Source organism: Macrobrachium nipponense, chromosome 19 (assembly GCF_015104395.2).
Source record: "Macrobrachium nipponense isolate FS-2020 chromosome 19, ASM1510439v2, whole genome shotgun sequence".
Classification (NCBI taxonomy): domain Eukaryota; kingdom Metazoa; phylum Arthropoda; class Malacostraca; order Decapoda; family Palaemonidae; genus Macrobrachium; species Macrobrachium nipponense.
Window position 1 is genome coordinate 44039140 of NC_061088.1, and position 16046 is coordinate 44055185.

Here is a 16046-nt window from a genome sequence, read left to right on the forward strand (position 1 = left end):
TATTAAAAGAAGCTAAGATTGACCCTGCTGACCTGGAGATTAGGTTTCCTGCCCAACAGACTTTTGGTGACCACACCCTTACCACAAGGGTGAATCCCATTGACCATCAGCTCAGGATATCAGAGCGACAAGAGGGGATTGGCAACTCTCAAGAAAACCAGAACAGCCATCACATAAATGACAGCTCAACGAGAAGTAGTTCCAGAAGACTGCGGAGCCTTGATCCAGGCTAACATCCCAAACATCTCTTGAGAATGGGCCACAGACAGGGCCTGAAAGTACTCGAGTGTGGAGTAAAACTAAATGTAAATACTTAGAAGTAAACAAGTTACAAAGTGATTTTGTGGGTTTCTTTTTCAATCTTCAGAAGAAAACTGAAAAGAAGTTTTTGTTTGGTTCATTAAAAGGCATTCTTGCTGAAGATGGTTCATTAAAAGGCATTCTTGCTGAAGATTTCTTATTTCATAGGATCATCATGTTCCTAAGTAAAACTGGTTTTCTAAATGAAGTTTCAATTTTGTTTTTTCAGGATTAATTCCTGAAAACCAGCCCAAGAAGAGTCTTTATTAGGCTTGGAGGTCTGGATAAACTATGCAATCCTTTATAATATAATAATAATAATAATCTACAGCCCCACCCAATGAAAATGGCTAGAACACTTAATGGAACAATTATGATATAGGTAATGGTAAATTTTCTTTTCCACTACTGGTCACTTTCATAAGAATGACTGTTCATAGATATCCTTTTTATATTACATACATATAAAATTCATCTACACTTCAAATTTTAACAGTGCTGGAAATGGTTCAGAGAAATAATAAATCATATATAATTTTAAAAATTATATTTCAACATCATTCAGTACATATACTGTACATTATTTCTAAGTGCAGTAAAACCTGAACAAAACCATCAGTAACCCATTAAATTACAAAATACAAAAGAAAATCAGTATATAATACAAATTCTGTACTAGCATTGTTCTAAAGCCATAATCCTAGTGAAATCTCCAGTTCAGTTCAATGAAAAATTAAAAGAAAGTATAAATACTGTACATATATATCTATGCTTTATTTCAAAAATACACTTTATTAACAATTATGCATCAGCTATTATAAGACAGTAAGACAGGGAAGAGTCTGTATTTTTGGTAGAAAAATAGTATATTGGGAATGTAATATTTTTGTATTTTATAAGAAATGTTAACAAGTTTTATTAAGCTTTCAGCATACATACAATAGTTTCTCATTAACATGAACATCTCACCTAAATCCTTTTAATCTTAATTGGTCTTAAAAACATTGGCAATAACATCCTACCACTGATTGTGCATAACCTTTCCCACATAGAAAAGGAATAAAAAAAATTAAAAACTGAAAATGGGATGGTATAAGTAAATAAATTTTATGGCAAGTTTACAAGTAATAAAGTACCAATGAACTCAATTATTTTTAGATGAATTTAAAGTACAAGATCAACTGAAGCTTGCTTTATTTTTATTATGGACAATTTTACCAAATTCATATTAATATACGTATCTGTAAATTATCACAAATTCTAGTTTTACATAATAGCACCCATGGACAGATACATTCTTGTGCAAGAAATGCTTCAATTACGTTATCTTTCAAAAATATACAATTCATGCTGTATGAACTATTTACAAGTCAGTGGATAGTCATAATATGTACAATAAATATTTTCCTCTACTGCCACTGAACTATCACAAATGACAATATGATTAAAGCATTCCAAACAGTTGAACATGTAATGTTGGTTGCTGTCATCTTAATGGCACTTGAGAGAAAAAATTTAACTGATAAATATTACCTGTTGCTTAAAATAGTGACAATACAGGAAATCTAGGGCAAACCCAAAATGTTCGAATGCAACTGAAAGTGGATTAAAACAGACTTAATTTAGGAAAACTAAGATAAAATCCAAGATGTTCAATAATTTACTGTAGATTCCAGAATACAGTACTATACTGAATCAGTGCAAAACATACGTAGTGTTAGCTTATCTCCTTCTCCCCCCAAAAGCATATAGTACTGTAATTTCCAACTATGCAGAGTGAGAAAGCTGTATATCATAGTCAACTTTTGCAGCAAAACATTCATAAAACCACACATTTTCCCTATCCGCAGTAGAAATTAGTTAGTACTTTTTTTAAGCATGCTGCTCTTGCCTTTATTTCTCATTCCCTTAATGACAGGTGAAAATGATCGGCATGCATTGCAAACAATACATTAATGAATACAGAAGGAAGACAAGAAATAGAGAAACAATATTTTTTGTTCAGCATTTCATTCTTCATTGATTGCTTATAACTTTTCTTCAAGAATTTTATTCCCCCAAAAATGTAACCTTAAAAGTTTTTACAGGAGACTATACAGATGATTGCTAACACCTGTCATGCTCCTATCTTCACAAGTTTATAATTAATGTGTCAGTGATTGCAAAATTCTTTGCAATTTGGCAAATCAAGTCTCAGCTTAAAAGAAAAAAAAAAAGTCATTAACTTCATACAAGTAACTCTCAAAACATGGTTTTAAATACTTAAATATGAACATGGTTTTCCAAAGTTCAACATCTAAAAATACATTAAAATTTATTTCTCATTTTAACATATATTTGTAATATATGACCTACTGTATCTAAAAAATATGGTATGGTCAATATAATTTACTTTCAGAAATATAAACATAGAAAAATATGTGCAAAAGTGCAGTACTACAGAACTACAATATTTTTACACTATTCTAGAGTGCATTAACAGTCATGGCAAAACTATCTGCTCTACAAGACATATATGTACTGTACCTGAAATACTTTCAAACTACAGAACCCTATAAATCAGATTTTTCTGAAATAAATGGTAAAATTCCTCACTCCTCAATAATTACTTGAAAGTCATAGTAAAGGCCTCCAAATACAGATGAATCATATAATGTATTCAAGTGGATAGCACAACATAAAAATTGCAGTAAACATACAACAGTAAGCAATATGTGTATTGTAGAGCAGATCTTTTATGACAAATTTTATCCTGAGACAACATCCCATTCTAATGCCTCAATCACCTAATACCAGTAAAAATATCATTTACAAGAATGATACACTAGCCAAGTACGTGATTTCCAAACCTTGAGTTTATTGTTCCTGGAAGTTTAGACACTACAATGTTTAAATCATTCACGTTCCACAATTTAGGCCAACGGTCATACCATGTTGAAAGCACCGCTTCTCGTCCAATCCACAATTTAGGCATTTACAAACTGTTTCCAGAGATGATGTACATGGTTGTAATTTATTAGTGCTATCAAAAATTACAATGAATAATTTGCAATTACTGCCACTCATTTCCTGTAATGAGGTTTTGTAAGAAATCCTATAATTCTGCATGGTACTTATCATTTTAGGTAACTCAGTTCCATAATTTATGTGTAAAAAGTATTACCATAGTAAAGTGCTGATATTTTTCAGTAATTGTACAATACTGATAAGTCACTAGTCATTATGGCAATACTGTTGATTTGACCTTATAACACCTAAATTGATAATTAATACTGAGGCAGACAATAAGTTTTGTAAAGTTGCATATTCTGATGGAACCTCAAGCTTACTTTTAAATGAAATAAACTCAGAAAATTTGCTCTTGATTCATGGTAACAATTGAGACTAGTCACAGTGGACATAGTTAGCATTCTACTCAAGGAATATAATTCATATTGCAAGATGACCATAATTTTATGTCATCATCCCTGAATTACAATAAATTACCAACATTTCACAGTTGACATCACTGTATAACACGACTATTTCATGAGGTCAAACAGTCCTAGTATTCCTAGCTCGCAATTTTTTTCTGTGCAAAAATGTCTGGTGCAAAATTCAACATCATCCTATGCAATTCCATCTATAACAAACTTTTCAAAACATAAAATATATCTACTACTCTGAACAGTTTTCTGGAACGTTTATAATTAAGCTAAATACCAAACTATACAGTTTTACAATAAGCTTTAAAGCAGGTAAAAGGTCTTATAATGTACTGCCAAAACCCTACACATTAGGCTTTGTTTAAAGTTGCAAAAATATGCAAACATTAAAATAAAAAAATGTTTGTGCAAACAAATCATCTTTATACCTTACACACCAGTACAAAGTATGTAATGACTATTTAATAAAGAAAAATAAGACTGTATTCCATAAGTGATGATAGTAAATGTGCAGGGCTGGTAAACCTGAATCCCTTCATATGGTCCCTTTGTTATGCAGCTTCACTCTAGTGAAAGGCAGCGGTTTATGCGCATTAAGAAAAAGTTTCACATTGTACTAGAAAAACCACAGCTAAAACTGATACTTGAAGATGAAAGTTGTCAAGTAAAATATTTAGTTATCTGTATAAAAAGTAATATAAAAATTGTTGTTATCTTCTAGGGCGGGGAAAAAGAAGATGAAGTGAAAGTAAGGTGGAAGGCAGTCAGGGGGAAGTAAAGGGAGAGTTCCCATGGCTCATCACTTAGAATCTTTGTCATGTAAGGTGAAACAACAGGGGGAAGCAGTAGCTTCATGAGTGACATCCTGTTAATGTTGTTTTTTTTTCAAATTAACTGATTTCAACTAAATTATTAAATCAAAAGCCTGATGTGTCTGAAATGAACCGGAAGCAAAGACTTGCCAATGGGTTGGAGGAGTAACGAGATATTCCTTTATGCCACTACTATAATGAGTGACCTGATATGTGCAATACTACTGGAAAGTTGATTAATAAACAGGTACCGGGGAGGAAACGTCTGATAGATTCAGGCAGCTTTCTCCACTATAGTTACTGAAATAAATGCTGTTTGGAGAGGTCGAAAGACAAGGCCATGGAGTCTTCAGAATTAGTATGAGACAGGGATTCTTTTGAAAGCATGTGATTGAATGGAGAAAACAAAATGGAAAGGATACCCTTCTCCCCAAGCAGTCTGACTCAAGTTTCAAAAGAGATCTTTTTATTTCCAAGCGTGAAAGTTGATGATCTTTAAGGCTGGTGAGTAGGTTGGAGTGCAACTGGCAAAGCAGATTGCACAACCATGAGTTTTGTACACTGTGACTCTGTGACTCATGGGGAAGGACATTTGCCTATCATTTATTGTGGTTACTAGGAACAATTCAAAAATTCTAATCTTTTATATCCTCCTTAACCAGGATAAGAGCCTGAACAGGGCATGGTGCAAGCTTTCAGAAAGGAGAAATGTGATCACCTTCAATTTCTGTCCCACTTCTTCTTGAACTGATATGGATACGGACACTTGAAAGGAATCTAATATGACAAAATCTGTGCAAACGATTATACATATAGACATCACTCAGAAATTACACTTGGTGATCTTTATTAAGCAATTCCGTAATTAAGAATTCATGAAACTTAAGGATGGTGGCTTCAGCTTGAAAGGAGAAGAAATATTTAATACATGAGTAAGTGAAGTGGATCTACAAATTACGACCTGGAGTAAAGCAATGTTAATGTGATAATTAACACATAATGTGAAACTGATATTTTGCCTATTAAATCCTAAAGGCAAAACGGATCCAATACAGTGCACTTACAAAGAATCACTACATGGCTTGCCTAATTCGAACTTAATTTCATAAGCATCCTTTTTCAATAAAATACGGTAATACCTTAAATTAAGTATACCATCTTTCCCTCAGAACTGGAGACCCTTACAGTGGCCATTCTTAATGATGACCTACTAAAACCAGATTTGTATTAACAAACAGTCAAGCAGGTGTTAACCAAGACATCCTGAAGGAACACATAATGGGATACAGGATAACCTACCCACACACTACTTAATAAATATCTGTATTTAAATTTTGTACCAATACATACTAGTACCCCCTCCAGACTTATTACTTGGTTTAACTTTATAAACATTCCAAAATTCAAAAACATCAAATCATGCACTTCGTTGCTATTAAAAAGTTAATGACCAAAAATTTTAGCATAAAAGGTAGGTTTGTCTTACAAGTCACATTTAATTATCACCAAAGTTTGACTATGAAAAAATACTGTACTTAGTAAATGGACCACAGTCAGAGTGCACTATTGTCTACCTTTTCAACTCAATGGACGTGCATTCACTACATAATTACCGAAGCTTATTTACCGGCTGAACAACAAAGCTGGTGACACCTAATGGCAGGAGTGGTATCCTTATATTTTCAATATTTACTATAAACAATGCAGTTTCTTTTCTTTAGCTTTGCAAGCTACTAATAGTCGGGTATGATAACATTTATCTAACAGTGCACATAGGTACTACTACACATAACCAGCCTGAACATTTTCACCGAGTATAATTAACACATTATGTACAGAGATGGTATAGTATGGGTTATACATTCCTTGGCAAATCAAAATAAGCAATTGAATGTCCAAAATAATTAATTTTCATCACCATAGACCCTGATTCAGATGGAATGTAAAATAGTATGCAATTAATATCCATAATATACATAAAATAATTAATAAAATCTTGAGAGATTTGTCAAATTTGTTTAGTATTAAGATCTGTCAAACTAGTGTAGCCCTAAATGATACTGTAGTGTTTATTAAGTACAATGTAATGGATATTCTGTAATGTATACATGTTACGCTTTTCTAATACTATTTATAATTAGCATAGCTTCACTAATTTATGCAGTTTGTTAAGAAAAAGCAGTTTGACAGTTTAAATACTCCATTACACTACGATCATTCAGTTGTTCATCCCAATAAGCAAAATAATTGTTCAAAATTACTTCATACCACTTTGCAACAGAAATGTCTACATGATTCTTGTAACAATTTCTGAACTGAAAGAAATGTACTATTTATATTCAGTATTTAATTTTACTACCCAAAACTATGCTGAAACAAGTTTGTAATATATGGAGATTAATTCATCAAAAATACTACAAACACTATTTGGTACTTCAACAATCAAAATAGTAATGCTAACATAAGGCAATACATCAAATACACTCAAATACCTCACAAGAAATTTTCCTCTACCTAAAACCATGATAGATGTCCTACAATTTCATCATCATCATTATTATTAGTAGTGCTGTTGCTACTAAAATTATTTTGAATTACTGCAGTACTGGAACTTAGTAAAATAATTGCACAAAACCCTAAAAATCAGCATGAATTTAAAAAATGACACACCATCAAAACATCTGCTTTTGATGTTTTAGTCAGTCATAAATTTACTATGAATAATAAAATTGCTGACATCATGCAATATACGTACATTATAAGTTAACAACACACAATACAATCAATTACTAAAGAGGGCTGTTACAAGTTGATCCTGTACTGAATGATTCTAGTACTATGTGCAGTATGTATGTGTACGTAGGGGTCAGTTATTTTTCATGACATTACTCTAATCCTGTAGCATATCTAAATTTGTAAGTAGTACTCAAAAATTACTTATATATAGACCTGTTTTCTGTAAGAATGGGACAACTCACAAAAAATCTCTCCTACTAAATCCAGTATTTGAACATGTTTTCTCTTTTTTAAATAAAAAATAGGTGCCCATTCAAAGCTTATTTCTGTGCTTACATTAAAAAAATCATAAGCTGGAAGGAAGCAATGCTATCTTAAATTATCTAAGGTTAAAATAATCTCTATTCAAAACAAATACTAATTATAATAAATATGTAGTGTATATAAAATTTGTTGGCACAATACCCAGTACTGCATGTGTAGTGTATCTCAACTATTAAACATCTTTTATCTATCTCTCTGTAGCTACCATGTCTCTCCTCATCTCTTGGATTTACAAACTACTATCGATAGAACTGAGCTCATTTGTTAAATATATTTTTGTTATCTTCCTGGGGAAGGAAATCATGTGGACAAAACTGAACTAATATTGTATGGTCACTTTTCTTAAATAATACAAAACTAAGATTTGGTTCTATTCACAAGAACAAGAGGTTTGTTAGCTCTCTAAATATATTTACTCCATTGTTCTCTAATAGCTAAACCACAGCTTAATTTGTTCAAATTTTTTCTTCCAGCTAATTTTTGTAAATGATTTTATATGTTAGATATTTTCAAAACTAAATCATTGATGACTTCAACATAATGTATGCTGATGTTGGAAATACCTGTGTCTTATACTATGTATTTAATTTTACTTCATCTTATGTATTTATTTTATTTATATTTTCTATTTCATTCATTTATTTTTTATTTCGAAACTGACGTTTGCACTTTCAGTTCATGAACCTCTTTTACCTATCACAGTTCATCTTCCACAAATAGTAGTTATGATGTCAGGAAAATCTTAATAATTAAGTAATTAACACAAAAAATTTTTTTGAATAATAAATTACTACTTGGCATTGCAATAAGTCTTTACTTTCATCTTGATGTTCCAACAATGCTGTGCTCCATTTTGCTCCTTATCCATTTTAAACTTACTCTAATAAGGATTCCTAATTTAGGCTAACAAGGTAAAGAAGACTGTTCCTATCTTCTTTACCTTGTTAGCCTACATTAGGAATCCTTACTTTTTGTCAAATTTAATGTGAAGAAGGATGCAAAAATTTAAAATGTACCTACAACTGTCTCTTCTATCTGAATATAATACTTAAAGCTTTCTATAAATTTTATATGCAACAATACTAGCGACAAAACTATACATTTCAGGTAATTTATTCAAACATATCAACATTCATGATTTACCTTTCATGTACTAGTGGCATCTTGGAAAGTACAGATCAAATCAAAATACAATCTAGGATACTGTTTAAGCATTACAGGGATTTCTCTAGAATGCTTGTATTTTTACTGTTTGCCTTATGAAAGACAAATCTTCAAGAGTAATACAGATTATCTATGGAACAAATACAAAATTATGAAGCACTTTCACACCATCCAAAAGCTGGTTTCTCTTTTTATCTACAGATGCACATTTTCCATGATAATTACCTCTTGATTGTGTAGGTTATTTTTACAATAACCATACATAATTACATATCTTCTATATAATAATCATAATTAATTTTGTACAGCACACTAAACTCAACCAAATTTTACCCACAAGGCAAACTGGCCACTTATTTAAAAAAGGGGTTCTTTGTAAAATGTAAACAATAATGATGATGATAGAAAATAATATACAAACTGATAGAGCAAAACATAATATTCCACAGAGCTCTTTCAATATAATAATGCTCTATGTACTAAATGCTGTCAAAAGGTAAACACTTCAGGTAACCCACGGAAAAGAATATATAAAAAAAAATTGAGAAGTGGTCCCTTTTAATATGTTATTTCCACTAAAATAACAACTAGCAGTTTTAGTGTAAATTCTGAGAGCCAGCAATATTACAAATACGTACAGTACATTTATAAGTGGTGTGAGGAACATCTGGTATCAATTTATAATCATATAATGAGGAAAGGAAATTATTTTATCTACAAAAATAATGAAAAAATTTAGTTTTTAAATTCCATAATACATAATCAATTGTATATTTTAATTGTCATATAGAAAGCATATCCAAAAACAGTTAAATAGAAATAAAGTGAAAACATCAGTCAATATCTCAATTAGGTATCCCATCACAATTAATTACAACTCGCTATTCAAATGTCATTCACAGCCGCAGCACCTAGGGCTGATGTGAGTGAAACCAATAACAAGGTCAGCGAAAATACAATCAATTAATAAAATAAGTGGGTGATGTTTATTTTTGTGTCCATGTCCAGTATATACTCTTTATTTCACCTATGAAGAATCTCTATCTAAAAAATGAGTGATGTATCTAATAAAATATTAGCCTTTATGCACAATAAACTAAAGTAGTGCTACATAAAGAGCAGAATTGTTTAGTTACCATGTGATCAATAAGTAAGGGGAATGGACAGAGGCGAAAGGGGCATCATAATGAAATGATCTATTTACTTAATGTCCCTGTGAACACTGTCAATAATGTGACAATGGTGTAATGAGCGAGATTTCAATGTATGTACAACATGTTAAGTGATATTTCTCTCTAGTATTGATAATAACTATCTCAGCATTAAAAATATTCTATCATTACACAAAAAGACTTGTACAACAGTGACCCAGGTCTGGGTAGCTGTTGTACAAACCAAGTTTTTCTAAACAGTATAGCTTTAATGTAGTACTCTTACACAGTCTTTTATGTTCACTGGTCTTAAAGTATCACTCAAGGGATGGATGAATGGCATATATAATATAGACCAAGACATGTTGGCCAAGAAGGCAAAAGAATGCCATTTTCCTCCTTGGTTCTCTCAGAGTACAAAGACATGAATTCCCCATTGCCTACAATAATTCAACATCAACGGAATGCCAAATGGAGCTGTGATATAACAGGATTCATCAGGAAACAGGTGCTTTGCACTGATTAATAACATGATAGTCAAAGTGAATATTCCTTGGCAAGTATGACCTTCAGCTTGAATCTGTTAGTCCTAGCACAGGATGGAGAGGCTGTTTTTGGTATATAATCCTTGAACAATAACATAAGGTTTGATGGTTTCCTAACAGTTTATCAAGAGATACCTTTAGGAAGGGTTTGGTACATTTTGGTGTAGCCCATTTGGTGTAGCTGATTCGGCGTGGCCGATTCAACGTCAGAGAAATAATTGGGTTATTAGATGTAGCCGTAAAGGTGTCAGAACATTTTGACATCACTATTTTTAGAATTTTATTGGGATATATTTTTCATGCAGGAGAATCCAGAACAGGCTGGAGGTCCAAAAATGGATGAAAAAGGATAAAAACAATGAAAACATCAGCATCTCTATATTATTTAGCTTATGGGGGGTGCCTGATATCTAGCTGTAAACTGGTAAATAACTTTTCCATCCTTCATATGCAATCTCACGCAACATCAATCTTTAAGTTCACATCTCCAAACCTTTAATTCAGGATTACTTTGTTTGTTGCATCAAAAATAAAAAGGTATCCACTGTGTATCACTTTATTTTTCCACGTTTTGATAAAATATTATTTGATACTATTTTGAATGATAGGGCTTAGAAGACGGGAAAATTTGAAGCTGAACCGAGCATCGAGTTCTATGACAGTTTCTATCTTAGGCCTAATTGGACTAGTATTTGGCAATTAAAACTATTATGACTAGGATAAAATAGCTAATTTGACTATGACGAGAGAGAGAGAGAGAGAGAGAGAGAGAGAGAGAGAGAGAGAGAGAGAGAGAGAGAGAGAGAGAGAGAGAGAGAGAGAGAGAGAGAGAGAGAGAGAGAGAGAGAGAGAGAGAGATAATGACAAGCCAGACAAGGAGACTGCTTAATTTTGATAAATTTTCTAACACCACAACAGCGAGTTACTAATCTGACACAAAAATTACCCTCCGCCAAAAAAAATTCTCTTTAGAAAGGGCTATGCTGAATTGGCTACACTGAATCGGCCATGCCGAATCATCTACGCCAAATGGCCTATGCCGAAATGTTACTTGCCCCTTTCAGAAAGACCTGAATGAGACCTCATAAGGATCTTAGTTTGGTACCTTATTAAATCATTAATGGCCTTTTGTTTTTTCAGTTTTTTTTATAAAAGTCACTGAACAGCCTTGAGATTTTTTAACACTGCCATTAACTTACCTACATAGTGAAGAGAACCTGCAAAAACTCATATTGAAGCCTTTAAGAAATCTGTCAGAAAAACTGCAGTTTTCAGGTTGAAAAGCTAAACCCCTATAAACACCAAAAGCAACTGTTAAGACTACTGTTACTGCCAAAATGATGCAATGAATCCTAATTAGCAGAAACCTCACATAAGAAAATAGCGTGAATGTAAGCTTCCAGGTTCTCTCTGCAACACTGTGTGTGCCTACAGGTCTCAGGATTTGACAGTAAAGAATTGTAAGTTGGTGATTTGATGTTGCAGGAGGACACCGCAGTTTAAAAATGACTTCCAGTGGAAAGACCTGGTGTTACTGGCGTGTGTATCAGCTTTGAGGTAGGTTACTGTTACAAAGTGGTCCAACACAAGGAATTGAAGACATGGGTGGGTGGCAAGTGCTCTTTTCTGCACCCATGTCAGTTAGGCACTTGTGTTTATGAAGGGAGTTTCTTGACTTTATGCTGATGTGAATACAACAGAAATAGGTGTGCATGTGATCCTGAAAGATTCAAGGTGTACCACCATAAAAATGTTCTTTTCTCATTCCATCTGCATAATTTGTTGATTGGAATGTCCTGATGTATGCCTCCACAGCTACTAACTAGTTCTGTAATAGCTGGAGTGAAGCCCACTCCATATCCGAAATAGGCCATTCCTGACCCCCGATGTGGTACATGCAACGTCTTTAAGTGTCTGCAAAAATTTTGTTCATCCTACCTTGCTGACCAAATATTTCCCTTATTGTGCCTATCATGAAATGACAGGTATCAGGATGTAGTTATCCTCAGTTAGCCTGAATGTCAAATCACTGTAGTGTTCCCTGAGCTTTGTTACAGTGCACCTTTCACAACACTGTTTTTCATTTTATCATCACTGCTTGTTGACATAAGGCCTACAAGTCATAATTAAGCAGCCACTGATGGAAATGTCTAGGTAGATGTTTCCAATTTAGGGAGAACAAGGATTAAGTTCACTTTGCAAAATTTTTCCAGCATTATGAAATATTTGAAAAGGATCTGCAAATTGCAGAAAAGCATCTGGAACAGAATTTGTCCAAATTGCAAAGAAGCATCTGGAACAGAATTTGTCCATCCTATCTTGCTGATCACTTTTCCTATTGCATTGATTCAAGGACAAGGATTGTTGAAGATGGTATCCCTGGATATTCCAATCATCAGGCCATTCAACACTATAAACCTCTTCCCAAACCTTTACTACATAGTACATCTTAAGCAGCAGCTATAAATTTCAGAAATGCTATTAATTCTTCTTTAAGAATGGGTCTGTGCTCCAATAGGTATTATTATCAGTGATGTCAGCTATTAGCAATCCGGTTTTATGGAGCTTGTCTAGCGCCGATTTCTGGTTATTGGCACTGATAACTGGGTATGGGTCTGAAACACACCTAACAGAGGTGCCATTAACAGGTTATTGGCACCAAAATCCGGTTATCAGCACTGATAAGCCCTGAAAATTGCTGATTTTCGGTTATCAGTGATTTTCAGTCATCATCAAGCCGTGAAAATGGAACCCTGCCAATAACCGGGGACTGCCTGTACCAAATATCAAAATAGATGGTCATGAAATCAAACTAGGTCCCCTCTAAACATATCTCAATTTATCCTACTCTTCATAGGGATCAACTTCTGAAACAGCACTGCTTTTAGTTCTGAGGATATCATAGAGTCCCTTCTCTAATGGACATCCTGCTTGCACTAACTGACCAATCCTGAAAATTGGTTGTTAGATACATTTTTGAGAATTATTAGGATGACTACCAGTGCCCAACTTCCTGCCCCCTTAGATATAATGAAAATTCACTGTATATCTAAGTTATTTGTCACAAACATTTTCTACTGTTACATTCCTCATGATACTGGTAACATTACTTACCAATGTTGCAGCCAATCCAAGTAAGATATGTTGGCCTTGAGTGCTAAACAAAAAGGTATTTTTTGAAGTTACAAGCACAGATGAGGTGGCTACACTGTTTTACTCCTTTAACCTTTTGTTTCCATTTGGTACCTGACTTGGTTTACAGCACCTTGAGAATCTCAGAAGCATAAAGTACTTTTTGGTTCACAAAAGCAATCTAAATTAGATGACCTCCTTCATCTCCTGGTAAATGCATCCCCCCCCTGGGGTTCAAGTTCCCAACATGTGACAGTCAATGCAATTGCTGTTGTCTGGGATCTAGTGAGTGCATTGTCCCACTGGGGTTCAAGAAGTTCTCAACATATAAGACAGAAATGGAATTGCATACTTTGTACTTACTCTTTTAACCATTCTGATTTCCTTAAACACTGAGACCTGTGATAACAGTGTACTATATTGAAATTGCAAGGTGCTGATGTTTACTACTACAAGATATCTGATCTTCCCTCTAAAACTTCAAGATGCCAAAAGGGAAAATACTGGTAATTCCTGCTGCCCCAAAGTCACAAGGTCAGGTCCTTACATGACATCCTACACCACAGGAATCTTCAGCCTCGTAGGAAACCAATCTACTACAATAGTATAGGAGACAATTCTTTACTTACTAAGGGTAACCAGACCTAATTTGCTGCGTAAGAGTTTTGCAGTACATCCTGGACATCTTCCCAGTGACCTTGTCTGTCAGCTCAATTTCCTCCAAAGATGAGAATCCAGAATAGTGAAAGGGAACCTCTCCCATGGCCTTGAAAATCACCAACAACTGGGTCTTAAGAGGAAATACTGAACTAAGCTTCCTCACTTTATGTAGCTATACTTCAACTTCTGTAAATGAGTCTAGCATGTTCATGTCATCCTCAGATTACGTACCTTGCATGTGAATTTTTTTTCTTTAAGATCCTTTGCCCAGATTGAACTGTTCTTGTCAATACCATCTTTCAGTTCACCTATACTTTTATTTCCTCAAAGAACTGTCAATTTAACGCTGACAATTATAAATGATAATTAGTCCTCTTTCAAGTCCCCTTCATCATTATACTACTTTGGTACTTCTGTCTGAATGCTCTCTGAGAGTCTGTTGTTGTCTGCCTCTGTACTGTACACCTGACATGTTGATAATCCATCAACTGCAGCTGCATCATGTTGGGCATCTCTCATGTACAGCTCAAGATTCTGACTGGGCTGATGTTTGAATTAAAACAACCTTTTGTAGAGTGAGTTGTGAGGTGGAAAGAAAAGAACATTCAAACACACGTTGGTATAATAAAATCACCACATATCTTTTTATATACGTAACTAGTAAGGGGGTTTTCCCTGGTATTGAAGTTACCCGAGTAGTTAAGAGTTTTTGCCTACTTAACATGGCACACTGGGTGCTATGGACTCAGTGAAATAAAGGTTTGTATACTGATTGGACACAAAAAATTATATGCCAAAGAGAATGATCTCTACAGATATAAAATAAAGTTAAAGATTTTATTATGTTACCACCTTTTGGAAAAAGATTCTTGGAATGTTGCCAAGAATAAATGAAATTACTATATAAAAACGTTTAAGGAGAGACAGATTAATTCTAGCGTTAAGACAGTTTAAACTGGTGTTTGTTTGTAATTTGCATATTGTGTTTACTGCTCAAACAGTAAAATAAAATTGCTTAAACATACAATATAGATTCAAATTGCCATAAGTAAACAATCAATAAAAACAGCTATTTAATCAAATATACACTACGTGTAACCAGATAGAAACAACAGTATTAACAAACTAGTGCAATTTACAAAAATATTACAAAATCCTGTATGTATTGTACAGTAAAGTTCAGGGTAGGTAATGCTATTTATAAAAATTATAGAAGGCAATTGTCTTTTCAAACATACTCTCTGTATCTCATATACAAAAATAAAAAAAATAAAAAGATTAAAAATGATCACTCAATTTATGCTGCTATGTTTGTGCAAACATTGCCCTATTCTCATATGATATGCTTTTCAAAGCATATCATACTCCTCAACACTGTATGCCTAAGTTAAACTATAAAAATAGTACAGTATTGATATGATTACTGATACTTGTCACTTTTTAGATACTCAGAAAAATGCAATTCTTACCTTGGTAAAAATCCTTTAATGGTTTCCACACTTAAGGAACAGGATTTTCATAACAATATGAAAAGTTCTATTTCCAGACCTTCTCAAAAAGCTCCATGAAGCTATCATAGATCATAAAGGTGATTGCCACATCAAGGCACACGCGGCTTAGTCGTGGTACAGTTCCCTTATAGAAACTGGAGAAAAAATAATTGACTTGAGAGTTTACACAGATCACTCATTTTTAAATCTATACATGTACTGTACTATAAAAATGCCAAAGAAGTATGATCCTGCAACCTCCTTTTCTAAAAATAGAATCTGATATATGAACAAGATACAAAATTCA

The 16046-nt window shown here is 33.5% G+C and overlaps 1 protein-coding gene across 1 annotated transcript in view; it reads right to left on the reverse strand.

Annotated features, from left to right (window-relative positions):
* Positions 1-832: 832 nt before the first annotated feature.
* Positions 833-16046, reverse strand: part of LOC135216710 (putative tricarboxylate transport protein, mitochondrial) — a 127231-nt gene continuing 112017 nt past the window's right edge. Inside the window, exon 6 of the mRNA XM_064252176.1 lies at positions 833-15894. Coding sequence (XP_064108246.1) covers positions 15786-15894 — 109 coding nt within the window. The 3' untranslated portion in view covers positions 833-15785. The remainder of the gene's footprint in view (positions 15895-16046) is intronic.